This window comes from Macaca nemestrina, chromosome 15 (genome assembly GCF_043159975.1).
Source record: "Macaca nemestrina isolate mMacNem1 chromosome 15, mMacNem.hap1, whole genome shotgun sequence".
NCBI classification, from domain to species: domain Eukaryota; kingdom Metazoa; phylum Chordata; class Mammalia; order Primates; family Cercopithecidae; genus Macaca; species Macaca nemestrina.
This window is the reverse complement of record NC_092139.1, coordinates 1,067,626-1,081,978: the sequence shown is the minus strand read 5'-3', so window position 1 is coordinate 1,081,978 and position 14,353 is coordinate 1,067,626. Positions and strand designations below refer to the sequence as shown.

General features: G+C 58.0%; 1 protein-coding gene across 11 annotated transcripts in view; it reads left to right on the top strand.

The window, feature by feature from the left end:
- Positions 1–3,208: 3,208 nt before the first annotated feature.
- Positions 3,209–14,353, top strand: part of LOC105470474 (regulator of telomere elongation helicase 1) — a 38,742-nt gene continuing 27,597 nt past the window's right edge. For 2 of the 11 annotated variants that reach the window (XM_071079025.1, XM_071079022.1), the window contains exons 1-8: positions 3,678–4,315; positions 5,061–5,332; positions 6,120–6,318; positions 6,651–6,744; positions 7,421–7,502; positions 7,704–7,764; positions 11,307–11,382; positions 12,741–12,825. In XM_071079025.1, the coding sequence (XP_070935126.1) occupies positions 5,231–5,332; positions 6,120–6,318; positions 6,651–6,744; positions 7,421–7,502; positions 7,704–7,764; positions 11,307–11,382; positions 12,741–12,825 (699 nt within the window). In that variant the 5' untranslated portion in view covers positions 3,678–4,315; positions 5,061–5,230. Of the gene's footprint in view, positions 3,268–3,676; positions 4,334–4,457; positions 4,947–5,060; positions 5,333–6,119; positions 6,319–6,650; positions 6,745–7,420; positions 7,503–7,703; positions 7,765–9,750; positions 10,623–11,306; positions 11,383–12,740; positions 12,826–14,353 lie in introns of those variants that run through there. The other 9 variants (XM_011722510.3, XM_011722503.3, XM_071079023.1 and 6 more) reach the window with 8 other exon arrangements.

Below are 14,353 nucleotides of genomic sequence, written 5' to 3'. Positions count from 1 at the left end.
GAGTAGCCCTCTCTGAGACCTCCAGAGTCTTCTCATGTGGGTGGGGCAGGACCTACCCCGTCAGGCTCAGAGCACTGCAATGCCTCACACTCATTGTGACTCTGACCAGGCCCTCTCTGAGCCTCTGTGTCCTCATCTGGAGCACAGGGACCAGGTGTGTGGAAGCCCATGGCATAGCACCAGGAACACAGTAGATGGGCACAGTGTGCACTAGCAGGCACACACAACAGGGGTAATGACGGTCAGCACCCTAGCAGGCACACACAACAGGGGTACTGACGGTCAGCACCCTAGCAGGCACACACAACAGGGGTACTGACGGTCAGCACCCTAGCAGGCACACACAACAGGGGTACTGACGGTCAGCACCTTAGCAGGCACATGCAACAGAGGTACTGACTGTTAGCTGTACTGACTGTCAGCGTGCTAGCAGGCATACACAGTGGCTGTACTGACAGCATGCACATGCCATAGGTGTACTGACTCTCAGTGCACTGGCAGGCACACGCAATAGGAGTACTGACAGCATGCTAGCAGGCACACAATAGGTGTACTGTTAGTGCATTAACACACACACACAATAGCTGTACTGACTGTTTGCCCCAATATAGTGCCAGGTCTTGGAGCAGATTTTGACTTCTCACCAAGATCAAATGCAGGAAGTGCATGAGCATTTCAAAGATGTTTTTCACATGCACACCAGTGCTAGTAATGTTTTGGGCCGGGCGCGGTGGCTCACACCTATAATCCCAGCACTTTTTGAGGCCAAGATGGGCGGATCACGAGGTCAGGAGATCGAGACCATCTTGGATAACAAGGTGAAACCCCGTCTCTACTAAAAATACAAAAAATTAGCCAGGCGTGGTGGCGGGCGCCTGTAGTCCCAGCTACTTGGGAGGCTGAGGCGGGAGAATGACGTGAACCCAGGAGGCGGAGCTTGCAGTGAGCGGAGATCACACCACTGCGCTCCAGCCTGGGCGACAGAGGGAGACTTCATCTCAAAAAAAAAATGTTTTGGCTGGGTGCAGTGGCTCACATTCCAACACTTGGGAGGCCAAGGTGGGCAGATCACCTGTGGTCAGGAGTTTGAGACCAGCCTGGCCACCATAGTAAAACCCCATCTATCCTAAAAATACAAAAATTAGCCAGGTGTGGTGGCAGATGACTGTAATCTCAGCTACTTGGGAGGTTGAAGCAGGAGAATCACTTGAACCAGGGATGGGGAGGTTGCAGTGAGCCGAGATCAGACCACTGCACTGCAGCCTGGGCGACAACAGCAACACTCTGTCTCAAAAATATGTATATATATATTTTTTTCATAAAGTGTGACTTTTATCAGACCTCTGCACTCTTGAAATTAACCCTGGCTTGGCTGGGTGTGGTGGCTCACGCCTGTAATCTTAACACTTTGGGAGGCTGAGGCAGGCAGATCACAAAGTCAGGAGTTCAAGACCAGCCTGACCAACATGGTGAAACTTCATCTCTACTAAAAATACAAAACTTAGCCGGGTGTGGTGGCTGGCGCCTGTAATCCCAGTTACTCAGGAGGCTGAGGAAGCAGAATCGCTTGAACCTGGGAGGTGGAGGTTGCAGGGAGCCGAGATCGCACCACTGCACTCCAGCCTGGGTGACAGAGCAAGACTCTGTCTCAAAAAAAAAAAAAAAAAACGGCCGGGCGCAGTGGCTCAAGCCTGTAATCCCAGCACTTTGGGAGGCCGAGACGGGCGGATCACAAGGTCAGGAGATCGAGACCATCCTGGCTAACATGGTGAAACCCCGTCTCTACTAAAAATACAAAAAACTAGCCGGGCGAGGTGGCGGGCGCCTGTAGTCCCAGCTACTTGGGAGGCTGAGGCAGGAGAATGGCGTAAACCCGGGAGGCGGAGCTTGCAGTGAGCTGAGATCCGGCCACTGCACTCCAGCCTGGGTGACAGAGCGAGACTCTGTCTCAAAAAAAAAAAAAAAAAAAAAAAAAAGAAAAGAAAAGAAAAGGAAATTAACCCTGGATCCTAGGAGGAGCCCTATACCTCAACAGAACACTCAGTCATTCAACAGACATCTGTCAAGCACCTGCTGTATGCTGGAGCTGTGGATACATCAGCAATTAGAGGAGGAGGGCAAGGGCACAGGAGTTCCTGACTGCCCAAGGCCAGAATGCTCCTCTAGCAGCTGGCAAGGAGCAGATGACTCAGACTTCAGTTCAGTCCACAGGACAGCCTTTCCTGGTCACTGCTCTTAGGAGATGGAGTGTGTGGCAGCAAAAGGTAAAACTCCTGGCTCCTGGGCAGACTCTGGGCAATCTGCTCAACGCCCTGTGCCTCATTTTTTCACACAGAAAGTGTGGACAATGAGAGGACTTATCTGGCTCACACCTGTAATCCCAGCACTGTAGGAGGCTGAGGTGGGTGGATCACCTGAGGTCAGGAGCTCGAGACCAGCCTCGCCAACGTGGTGAAGCCCCGTCTCTACTAAAAATACAAAAATTAGCCAGGCGTGGTGGCAGGCGCCTGTAATCCCAGCTACTCGAGAGGCTGAGGCAGAATTGCTTGTACCCCGGAGGCAGAGGTTGTAGTGAGCCAAGGTTGTGTCACTGCACTCCAGCCTGAGGGACAAGAGCAAAACTTAGTCTCAAAAAAAAAAAAAAAAAAAAAAAGAAAAAGAGAGGACTTATTCCAGAGGTCATCCAGAGGAGAAGTGTGTCAATCATTTGTCGAATCTCACACTGCTGTTAAGATACTACCTGAGGCCGGGTGTGATGGCTCACACCTGTAATCCCAGCACTTTGGAGGCCAAGGCAGACGGATCACCTGAGGTCAGGAGTTTGAGACCTCCCTGGCAAACATGGTCAGACTCCATCGCTACTAAAAATATAAAAAATTAGCCAGGCTTAGTGGCGCGCACCTGCAATCCCAGCTACTCGGGAGGCTGAGGCAGGAGAATTGCTTGAACCCAGGAGGTGGAGGTTGCAGTGAGCCAAGATTGTGCCATTGCACTCCAGCCTGGGCAAAAAGAGCCAAAACTCTGTCTAAAAAAAAAAAAAAAAAAAAAAATCATGGCAGAAGGTGAAGTCTATGTTAGTCCCAGTTCCCAGGTCTTACATGGCAGCAGCAGAAAGCGAGAGAGAGAAGGGGAAACTGCCACTTTTAAACCATCCGGTCTCCTGAGCACTCACTCTTATGAGAACAGCCTGGAGGAAACTGACCCCATGATCCAATCAGCTCCCTCCCGGTCCCTCCCTCCCTCCACACGCGGGGATTACAATTCGAGGTGAGACTTGGGTGGGACACAGAGACGAGCCGTATCAGCACGTATGGGGGGCACTGAAACTTGTGGTGCCCATTCATTCCACAAGCCTGTGTGGCTGGTCTCCTCGTCTTCCACTCCCTGCCGGGTCTCAGACGGGCAGCCCGCGGTTCCTTCACCCGAACAGGCACACGGGGCTGGGTGCCAGTGAGTGCTGGGGCTTCTCCGAGCACTAGCTCACACCCACGAGCATGGGCACGCAGGGCATCGCCTGTGCCGTCCGTGGACATGAAACCCGACCGTGCGCGGTCACGCAGCGCCAGCTTCCTCCTGGGGCCTTCTGGGGCACGGGGGCTGGGGCCGCCTGAGACTAGCGTCCCTCACGCTGGGCTGACCCCGCAGAACTGTGCGGGCCTCGCTCTTGGGGTCCGCCCTGCTGCCAGCCAGTGCCGGGTGCTGGAGACTCAGGGAGGCCGCCGGGGCCAGTGACCCGAGCAGAAGCTGGACAGAGCAGGAGAGGAGGGAGAGGAGGCGGTCAGGGCTCTCAGGAACCGGGTCCTGGGCAAGGGGCAGCCATTTTCAAATTTTCAGGAAAGCGGTCAGCTCACACTTGAGCAGTAAAAAGACGCCTCTGGGGACGAGGCCCGTGCAACTCTCCGGGCAACGGTGGTGGCTCGGCCTAGAGAGGCGGTAGTGGAACGGAGACCCTGGTGGGGGATGACATCAAGGAAGGAGACGGGCGGGACCCCAGATTTCTGCTGCCTGTGGGCGATGGAAGTGAGGTTCACTGGGCGGGGCAGCCGCACACAGAACGCGCGAACTGCCCCGTAGGCCTGGAGGAGCCGAAGAGCAGGCGGACCCCCTCCGCGGGGGAACAGTTTCCGCCGGGAGCACAAAGCAGCGGACCGGAAGTGGGGGCGGAAGTGCAGTGGGATCAGTGGCGATGCGCACCTCTGCCCGCGAAGTCTGAACTGGCTGATAGCTGGGGACGCCGTGGCGGCGCTCGACTGCAGTCGGTTGAGTTCCTGAGGGCCCCCGGTTCTGGAAGGTTCGCCCCGGAGACAAGTGAGCAGTGAGTCGCAGTGACTCTGTAAGTGGTTTACTCGAGCGGCTCGTGGGCGCCTTGCGGTTTTCGAAACTACAGCTCCCGGCAGGCCCCGTGCCGCCCTCGGGGCCGCGGGTCGGCGGATTGGCCGCGCTGCATTTTGGGACCTGTAGTTTCCTGCGCTCGTGGGCGCTGGCTGAGCCGATGGCCGGGGCTGGAGGGAAGGGCCGATATTCCGTGTGTCCGCGTCTGGTCTGTTAGTCCCAGTTCCCAAGCGGGACTGAGGCTTAGAGAAGTTGAGTGACTTGCTGAGGGCTGCACGGATTGGCATCCCGGGATACTCTTTCGCTACTTTGGCTGCATCTGGTTGCCCACCCAGGCGGGATGGGGAATGGCCTCCAGCCAGCCAGGAGGGCAGAGAGCTGGAGAGGCAGGCCCGGAGGTTCAGACCCTTCGCTCTGACGTTGTGCCTGGTCAGGCCGGGAGGGGTGCCGCTTGCCTCTCCAGCCCTCACGCTCTTGTGGAAGTCACGGAATTACTGCGGGCGGAACTTGCAGCGCTGTGGGCGTCTCTGCCAGGGAAGGACGGAGTTGTGGGGCGGGAGGATAAGGCAAGGCCCCGCCATTTCGCATCTTTGCCCCACCAGCTCCTTGAGATGGCATATGCCAGGGTTGCCCTCCGACCCTCTCCACAGGAGGGACTCATAGAAACGCCTGGGAAAGTGGCCCGGTACCCACAAAGGCTGTCTACAGAGTCTTACTGTCTTTCCCAGGTCTGTGCCATAGGGATTCTCCAAGAGAACCGCGTTGTGTCCCAGTGCACCTGCTCGCATCACTTACCAGGAGTGCCCGAGATCCTAAGATGTTCGGAGTGGTTTCTTCGCACAGACCCGAATAGCCTGCCCCTCAGCCACCCTCTGTGCCCTCCTGAGAAGAGGCTGATATGCCCAAGATAGTCCTGAATGGTGTGACCATAGACTTCCCATTCCAGCCCTACAAATGCCAACAGGAGTACATGACCAAGGTCCTGGAATGCCTGCAGCAGGTAGAGCACAGGCTGGGAGGAAAGGACTGCAGGCAGGTGGAGCTGGGGCTGGGTGTGCGTCCCTCTCCCGACCCATTCCAGCCAGGCCCCTCCAGAGGCAGCCTCTGTCATAAAAAGGGCTGGTGTTCCAGGTGGGGTCAGAGAGAGGATTGACAAGTAAAAACATCGTCCTTGAGAGTGACAGACTTAGTGCCTTGGGGGCCTCTGAGGAGCGGCTGGTATTCACAGGTCAGGAGGAAGCATTTCCATCAGAGGGGCAGCCGGGGGCCAGCCTCACTTTGAAGGTCTTTGAACCTTTGGGGTGCCGGGAGGTGGCAGCGGCGCAGGTTGCCTTCTCCTGGGTTCCTTGAGGTGCCCTCTTGTACCCGGCTCACACCCCTCCCCTCCCCGAGTTTCCCGCTCAGGTTCCCATCTGAGAGCTCGTATGTAGGACATCAGATAGGACAGCGTAAGTGTTTGGATCTGGAAACACAGAACAGTTTCCTATTTTGAGACTTGACGCCTAATTAGTCATCTTACTATTTAGGCTGAAAAATACTGTTGCATTTCGGGTAACGTTCTGCAAATGGTCTGCTGATGGCAGCTGGAGTTGCTTCACGCCCTTTAGGGCAAGAGTGGAAAGTGTCCTGCGGACTTATCCATGGTCCCGTGGGGCTCTCGCCACCTGACAGCGGCCTCTGCATCTGCGAAGAGCTGCCCGCTGGCTGCTGAGGCTTGTCTCAGGGTGGTTTGTGTGGCCTTGCCTCTTCCTGGCTTCCCCGTAACCCTTGCCCCCAACTCTGTTCAGAAGGTGAACGGCATTCTGGAGAGCCCCACGGGCACGGGGAAGACGCTGTGCCTGCTGTGTACCGCGCTGGCCTGGCGAGAACACCTCCGAGACACCATCTCTGCCCGCAAGATTGCCGAGAGGGTTCAAGGGGAGCTTTTCCCGAATCAGGCCTTGTCGTCCTGGGGCAACGCTGCTGCTGCTGCTGAAGATCCCATAGGTGACCCTAGTTCCCAGGCCTCCCCTGGCCTCCTGTGGGGATGGCTGGCAAGGGATGGCGCTGAGGGTAGGGTGGGCCCATGGGGACTTCTGCCAGCAGAGCTCAAGGAGAATTTTGTAGCTGCCACATAATTTCTCGCCATCGTGGGTATAAACCTAGGGTTGGGCTTTTTTGCTGAATTAGGGCGTGGCAGATGTACACTTCGCCCGTTTGTGATAAACAAGTCTCTGGGGTGTCAGATTCTTGGCTGTCTGCAGGGCTGAGTTAGCCGAATGCCACCAGCCTTTAACACGTGAGAACCATGACCTCTGTGCTTGCTTGTGTCTGGGCAGCTTGCTACACGGATATCCCAAAGATCATTTACGCCTCCAGGACCCACTCGCAACTCACGCAGGTCATCAACGAGCTTCGGAACACCTCCTACCGGTGGGTCAGACGAGTTCACGCCTGTCTTGGGGTCCTCGAGAGAACCAGCTTGACGTGGTGCTGGGTCCACAGACCACGCTGTGCTGTAGTGGAGGGGGCGGTCTTTCTAGACGCTCCCCAGAAGTGTGCAGTGTGCTGGTGCCCAGGGGTGGGGCGGGGCCCGGGCTGTCCCTAGTGCCCATTACTTGTGAGGAGGCAGCTTTGCATTTGTGTGCTGACCTTGGGCTGGCGTCCTGAGCTCCTTTCAGGTGCTGTTGTGGCAGCTGTGTGGCAGGTCAGGGCCGGCCCCCAGTGCAGCTTTGCACATGAAGTGGGAGGAGGCCCTGCCGCTTGTCAGAGCCCTGCAGAGTCTTGGTGTTCTGTCGGGTTCCTGTGGAGGGGCCGATGGCGGGGTGCTGTGGAAGCTGTCGAATCTCGTCCCTCTGTCCAGTTCCCCCGCTTGTCTCCTTGCTCCCTCCTACTCCCGGGCCACGATCCTATGCCGGGGCCACTCTCCTGCACCCGGACCACGCTCCTACGCCCAGGCCACTCTCCTACGCCTGGACCACATTGCAGTTATGCTGACTTCCTCTGGCTGCCAGTGCTCCTGTGTGTCTCCATACGGCTCACGCTGCGGGACCACGCTGTGGCTGTTGGAGGCAGCTCCTCCTCCACCCATAGTGCTCTCTCCCTCCAGGCCTAAGGTGTGTGTGCTGGGCTCCCGGGAGCAGCTGTGCATCCATCCAGAGGTGAAGAAACAAGAGAGTAACCACATGCAGGTGGGCTCCTGGCTCCCGCTCCGGCTCAGGGTTCCGCGAGGCGAGTGCTGCTGGGTATCCAGAGTCCCAGGCTGTGCTCCTGCTGGGCTGGGGTTCGAAGTTCACTGGGGGACTGCAGGCGAGGGCCTGGTGGGGGTGGGGACTGGCTCGGGTCCTTTCTTGGCCATGCTCCAGCCGCACACTCTGCCCTTCCTCCCGCAGATCCACTTGTGCCGCAAGAAGGTGGCAAGTCGCTCCTGTCATTTCTACAACAACGTGGAAGGTACGGGCAGCTCGGTGGGACCAGGCTTGGGTTGGAGTGTGTGCAGCCTCTCAGGGCGTCAGCCTGGTTGTGCTTGCCGGGTGGGGCGGCCAGTGCAGCCGTGCACCTGGGCACTGTCTTCTGACTCGGGACCACCCGTGTTAGTCTTCTGTGTGGAAGAGCTCACACAGTGGTCTGAGACAGCCAGCCGGCAGGACTGCCTGGGGCTGGTGCCTGGGGCCTTGGATTTTGGGAAGGCTCCCTCCATTTCCGGACGAGAAGGGCTCCCTGCACCTGACTACTGGTGCATACAGCAGCGGTTTTGCTGAACACCTGCTTTGTCTTCGGGGAGCCTGAGGTTTTGTTGCTTGCCCAGCAGTGGGTGCTCCTGTGACCGGCCCTTGTACCATCTTGGGAGGGTGTCCTGGAAGCCGTGTCTGGCCTCCCCCGACCTTGCCGCATGTGTCTTTGTCCTGTGCTGACGTTGCAGAGAAAAATTACAGCCCCGAGCATGACTCCAGGCTGAGTCCTGTGGGTCCGACACGGGAGGCCTTGGGGCCTCTTCAGGAGACGGGATGAGTGAGTGACGGGAGCAGAGCCAGGGCACCTCGCCCTGTGACTGCAGGTGGCCACAGCCTGTGAGGGCCAGGGGTGCTTCTCCACCCACGCGGCTGCCCCTCGGGGATGTCAGGGGCTTCTGGGGCTCTTCATGAGGTCTCAGAGACAGTAGCAGGGTGTGCCCCCGTCGGCTGCCCTTACAGTTTCTGTGACCTGAGGGTGGCATCTGTGCGGTTGGCACGGCCTGAGCTTCTGTGGGGTCAGAGTTCCCTTTGTTTCCTGCCTCAGTTGGGGCTCAAGCCTCAGGTGACGTGGCCCTGGAGCACCTGGAAGGCGTCGGCGGTCCTGCGGGCTGCTGTCTGCACTCGTGTTTGCTGAGTGCTCAGTGTGCCAGGACTGAGGACCCTGAAGCTGCTGTTATATTTAGGACGGTTCTCCCCTGGCAGAGACGGAGCCGGGTGGTCCCGCCTGACCCACCACCAGGCGTTTCTGGGCCCTGGAGGGACAGGGTGGGCGGAACGTGGGCCTGCAGGGAGACCTCCACTTACTGGAGGCTCGTGCTGTGTTGCTGGAGGCATCTTCTGTGTCGCTTCTTGTTTGCTGTGTCTTTTGTTCTGGTGGCACCAAGGACCTCCAGTCACCTTGATGGGTGGTTGTCCAGGCCTTTTTGGTGGTCCTGAGAAGGGGTCTGAGGGGCTCTGCCTCTGCCGCCAGGTTCCCTGATGGAAGCTGCCCACTCGTCCTGGTGGTGCCCACAGGACGTGACTCTGGGACAGGAGGGCAGATGTGCTGTTGGAGATTCTTAGCCCGTTGTCATTTCCAAAGTCCTCACCCGCATTTCTGGGACAGGACAGGAGTGCCTGCTGGGTGTCCCCGGTCCCATGCAGCGGGGGTCCTTGGGATAGTGTGGAACGCTGAGTGTGGGCCTGTCCGGCGGTGGTCCTGGACAAGGGTAGCACCCCTGTGGCCGCCGGGCCTGGTGCCTGGTGCCTAGCGGGGAGGCCGCTGACCGCCTCCTGTGCTGCTTCCATCCGTGTCAGGCCTCTGGGTGTTGGGCCCCCATCTGTCTCCCCCCAGGCCTGTGGGATCAGTCCAAGAAGACTCAATCCAGCCCCAGCCTGTCCCCCTTGGCTTGGGCTCTCACTGCCCGACCTGGCAGGAGGTTGCCTAGCAGTGAACCTTTGCATCCTGTCTGCCCCCTGGACAGGCTCTGAGGGGGTGTCTGCAACACCTGTGCCAGCCTGGGCATCTTTTTTTTTTTTTTTTCTTTTGAGACGAAATCTCGCTCTGCCGCCCAGGCTGGAGTGCAGTGGCGTGATCTCAGCTCGCTGCAAGCTCCACCTCCCGGGTTCACGCCATTCTCCTGCCTCAGCCTCCCGAGTAGTTGGGACTACAGGTGCCCGCCACCACGCCCGGCTAATTTTTTGTATATTTTTTTAGTAGAGATGGGGTTTCACCGTGTTAGCCAGGATGGTCTCGATGATCTGACCGCGTGATCCGCCCGCCTCGGCCTCCCAAAGTGCTGGGATTGCAGGCTTGAGCCACCACGCCCGGCCAGCCTGGGCATCTTTAGAGTGGGCTGCAGCTCCTGGAGGGGTCTGAGAGGAAGGAAGGCAGGTATTTTGTGAATGAAGAGACAGCTAGAGAGCTGGCACCCTTCCTGGCCTGCGTCCTGTGAGGACTCTGGTTGGGGACAGCAAGCTTGGGGTCAGCCTGGGGCAGAGCCTCTGGGAGGCCCCTGCCCCTTGTCCCCCTTCCCCTTGCAGCTCCTGTCCTCGCCCCGCCCTCAGGTCTCTGCCAGGGAAGGTTTGGCAAGTGCCGCTGTGCGGCAGTGCGTGCTGATTGGCTGGTCGTTGCTATGGTGCCGCTCAGGGATATGCTTTTCCTCCCCTGCCTTCCCTGCTATCCCTGGGAGCGTCTGGAGTTGAGTCATCGCTGGTGTGTGTGTGAGTGTGTGTGTGTGTGTGTGAGAGTGAGTGTGTGTGAGTGTGTGTGTGAGAGTGTGTGTGAGTGTGAGTGTGTGTGTGAGTGTGTGAGTGTGAGTGTGTGAGTCTGTGTGAGAGTGTGTGTGAGTGTGAGAGTGTGTGTGAGTGTGAGTGTGTGTGTGAGAGTGTGAGTGTGTGTGTGAGTGTGTGTGTGTGTGTGAGTGTGTGTGTTTGTGCCCGTGTGCGCTTCTGGCCTCTGCAGCTGAGTCCTGGCTCTCAGGGGGCCTGGCACCTCCCGGGGATGGGCACAAAGCAGCCACGATGCAGCCGGGAGCTGGGGAAGGCCCCATTGCCCCACACGGCTGCCCTAAGACTCTGGGGTGCTTCTTGGAAGAGGTCCCTGCTTCTGTCTGTGTTTAAGCAGCTCCCTAAGGAGTTCTTGTGGTTCCAGGTTGGGGGCCTGTGCTGTGGAGGCGAGGGAGGGGCAGGACCCCCAACTCCCTGAAGCCTTTTCTGGCCTGGTCCTCTCAGCCAGCATAGGCAGGGCCCATTCCCAGGGCTGCCATGCTGCAGAGGGGAGCGGGCCACCATGTAGCCTAGGAAAACCTGACGTTCCTTTCGCTGGCAGTTCTGGGCCTGTTGTGGTTGGCAGGGAAGCTGAGCCACGGTGCTAATCGCAGGGGCACCTCCAGGATTTTTGGGAGATGCCTCCGTGGGCTGGGGCGATACGCTGAGGAGCTGTTCTTCCCTGCCCTGAGGAGGGCTGAGTGTAGCCGTCACCCCTGTCCTGTCTTGGGCTGTCTCAGGGAGGATGCATAGAACCCTCGGAACCCTGCTGGCCCCTGTCTGATCCACCCTCAACCTCAGGCCTTCTAGGGGCACAGGAGGGCTCCGTCGGGATCACTGCGGGTGGGGGCCTCCCTTGGACACCTGAGACCCTCAATGGGTGCTTTGTGGCACGTTCATGATTGGGGCGGGGGGCACCCAGCCCTGCCTGCCGTGTAGGAGCTGTTCTGTCCTGGGCGTCCCTCTGTGGTTGGGACCCGGAGGGTGTGTGTTTACCCCGCCTCACACCTGCAGAGAAAGGCCTGGAGCAGGAGCTGGCCAGCCCCATCCTGGACATCGAGGACTTGGTCAAGAGCGGAAGCAAGCACAGGTGAGACCCCTCAGTGAGGCCACGACCACTGTCCTTCCATGGCCCAGCTCTCCTGTGACCTGTGGAGGCCCAGATGTGTTTCTTCCCTTTTCTTTGTTCCTTTCTAAGTCGTGAAACTAACCACCGTTTAGTGTGAGAAAGTTGAAGCAGCTCTGAGGAACGTAGAGTAAAAAGCGAAACCGCCTCCCTCTTCCCTGGCCGTCAGCCACCCCAGGAGCCACCGTGGAGCGGGGACAGAGCCCTGCAGGCTCGTGTCTGTGTGGAAGCACGCACGGTTTTGTCTGCACAGACTGTTCTGCAGTTTGCCGTTTTCTTTTTTTTTTTTTTTTTTGAGACGGAGTCTTGCTCTGTCGCCCAGGCTGGGGTGCAGTGGCCAGATCTCAGCTCACTGCAAGCTCTGCCTCCCGGGTTCATGCCATTCTCCTGCCTCAGCCTCCTGAGTAGCTGGGACTACAGGCGCCCGCCACCTCGCCCGGCTAGTTTTTTGTATTTTTTAGTAGAGATGGGGTTTCACTGTGTTAGCCAGGATGGTCTCGATCTCCTGACCTCGTGATCCGCCCGTCTCGGCCTCCCAAAGTGCTGGGATTACAGGCTTGAGCCACCGCGCCCGGCCAGTTTGCCGTTTTCACTCAGCGTTGTGGGTAGCTTCGCATGCTGGTGCTGGTCGTCTGGCTTCGTTCTTCTGAGGACAGCAAATATGTCCTTTGTCCACCTCTTTTATAGTTTCAGAGATTCAAGTTATAATAAAGCTTTTCTTATATTGAGGGGGAGAGCTCCTGCCCCTCTTTTTTTTTGAGACAGAGTCTCGCTCTGCTGTCCAGGCTGGAGTGCAGCGTCGTGATCTTGGCTCACTGCAGTCTCAACCTCCCAGGCTCAAGTGATTCTCTCAGCTCAGCCTCCCAAGTAGCTGGGACTGCAGGCATGCACCACCATGCCTGGTTAATTTTTGTATTTTTTGTACGGACAGGGTCTCACTCTGTTGCTCAGTCCAGTCTCGAACTCCTGAGCTCAAGAGTTCCACCCGCCTCGGCCTCCCAAAGTTCTGGGATTCCAGGCGTGAGCACCACGCCCGACCCAGCTCTGCTTTGTTTTAGTGGTTCTGTTTGTGTTTGTTTCTGATGACCTCTATCCAGGAATAGGGTTGGTTTTTCTTTTCCATGGAGTTTTTAAAGAGATGATGATTTACATGGTTTAAAACTCATGTGGACTCCCCGTCCATCCCAGACAGCGGCTTCCCACCTGGACCCCATGCTCAGGATTAGGGCTCCTTCCGGGTCAGAAGATGTGGCGGCCCCGGCCTCGGGCCACCGTCCCCTGCACGGGGTGCTCACAGCATCTTCCCCTCTCCTCGTTCCCAGGGTGTGCCCTTACTACCTGTCCCGGAACCTGAAGCAGCAAGCCGACATCGTCTTCATGCCGTACAATTACTTGTTGGATGCCAAGGTGGGGGCTCAGTCTGCGTCGCTGACAACTCCTGATGTCCAGGGGGGTTCCTGGGCTTGGGAAAGGCCGTCCGAGCCTTTGCTGCTGCAGGGACTTAGAGCAGCAGGCCTGGGTGGGAGAGCTCACCTCTGTCACTGGGCAGGGGCTCAACCTGGCCAGACACACTTGTGAGCACCCCCAGGCCCTGGGTCAGTTGTTCTGAGCAATCTGGGAGTGGGCAGGCTGGTGGGAGTGAGGAGAGGCCTCCAGGCTGTGGTCCACAGGCCAGTGCCCACTCTTGATCCTGACAGCTCAGGTTCTCTCCTTCACGTCCGATCACAGGAAGCAAAGCACTGAGAACACGGGAAGCCCACTCACTCCCCTCCTCCCAGCCCCACACTCACTCCCCCCCATGCCCGGCCCCACACTCACTTCCCTCCTCGTAGCCCGTACTCACCCACATGCTGTTGTGCCCCACACTTTTTATTTAGTGCAGGTGGCATCTCGCCGCGGGTCAGTGACTTGTGTTCACGTGGCGATGACGTGGTGACGCTTCCAGATCCCTCCGTTGGTTTGCTCATTCTCAGGGTGTATATTTATCAAGAGCCCATCGTGCTGGGGGCTATTCTAGGCATAGCAAGACTGGCTTCATTCATGTGGAGCTTTGATTCTAGCGGTGGGGACAGGTAGACAGCAGAAGAGTAAGCCCGTGAGCCGACGAGACTGAAGAGAAGTAGAGCAGAGCGAGGAGGTGGAGACAGAGCCGAGTGGGCAGGGCCCAAGTGCGATGTCGGCAGGAGATGGGGAATGCTGATGTGTCTGAGGGGAGCCCGAGCTGGTGCAGCAGAGCAAGGGAGGAGGCGGGGGGCCGACTCCTGGGCAGCGATTGTAGAACCCCACGGAGAGCTGGTGAGGTTTGCCGTGGTTGTGGTGAGGTTTGCCGTGGTTGCAGGTGACTCGGTGCTTTGAGCCGTGGCTGCCCTGGGAACCACCTGGAGAGCTTCTAACCCAACCAGGCCCTTCCCTGGGACAATTCTGTCACAGCTGGTAAGCTAAGTCCAACACTTTCACGGAAACACAGAAGATCTAAAACGGCACGATGACCGTGAAGAACAGAGCTAGAGGACTCACCTCACTGGTTTCAAGACTCCTCTAAAGCTGCAGGAGTGGAGGTGGAGACGGCTCAGCTCAGGCACAAGCCTGCAGGCCATGGAGAAGGCAGCAAGCTCCAGCTGACCCACACGCTTGCGGTCATTGTTTTTTTTTTTTCAGTTGGAATCTCGCTCTGTCACCCCAGTTGGACTGCAGTGGCACCATCTCGGCTCACTGCAGCCCCCACCTCCTGGGTTCAAGCGATTCTCCCACATCAGCCTCCCGAGTCACTGGGATTACAGGCGTGCGCCACCACGCCCTGCCCGTGATGATTGTTTTTTTTTTTTTTTTTTGAGACGGAGTCTCGCTGTGTCGCCCAGGGTGGAGTGTAGTGGCCGGATCTCAGCTCACTGCAAGCTCTGCCTCCCGGGTTTTACGCCATTCTCCTGCCTCAGCC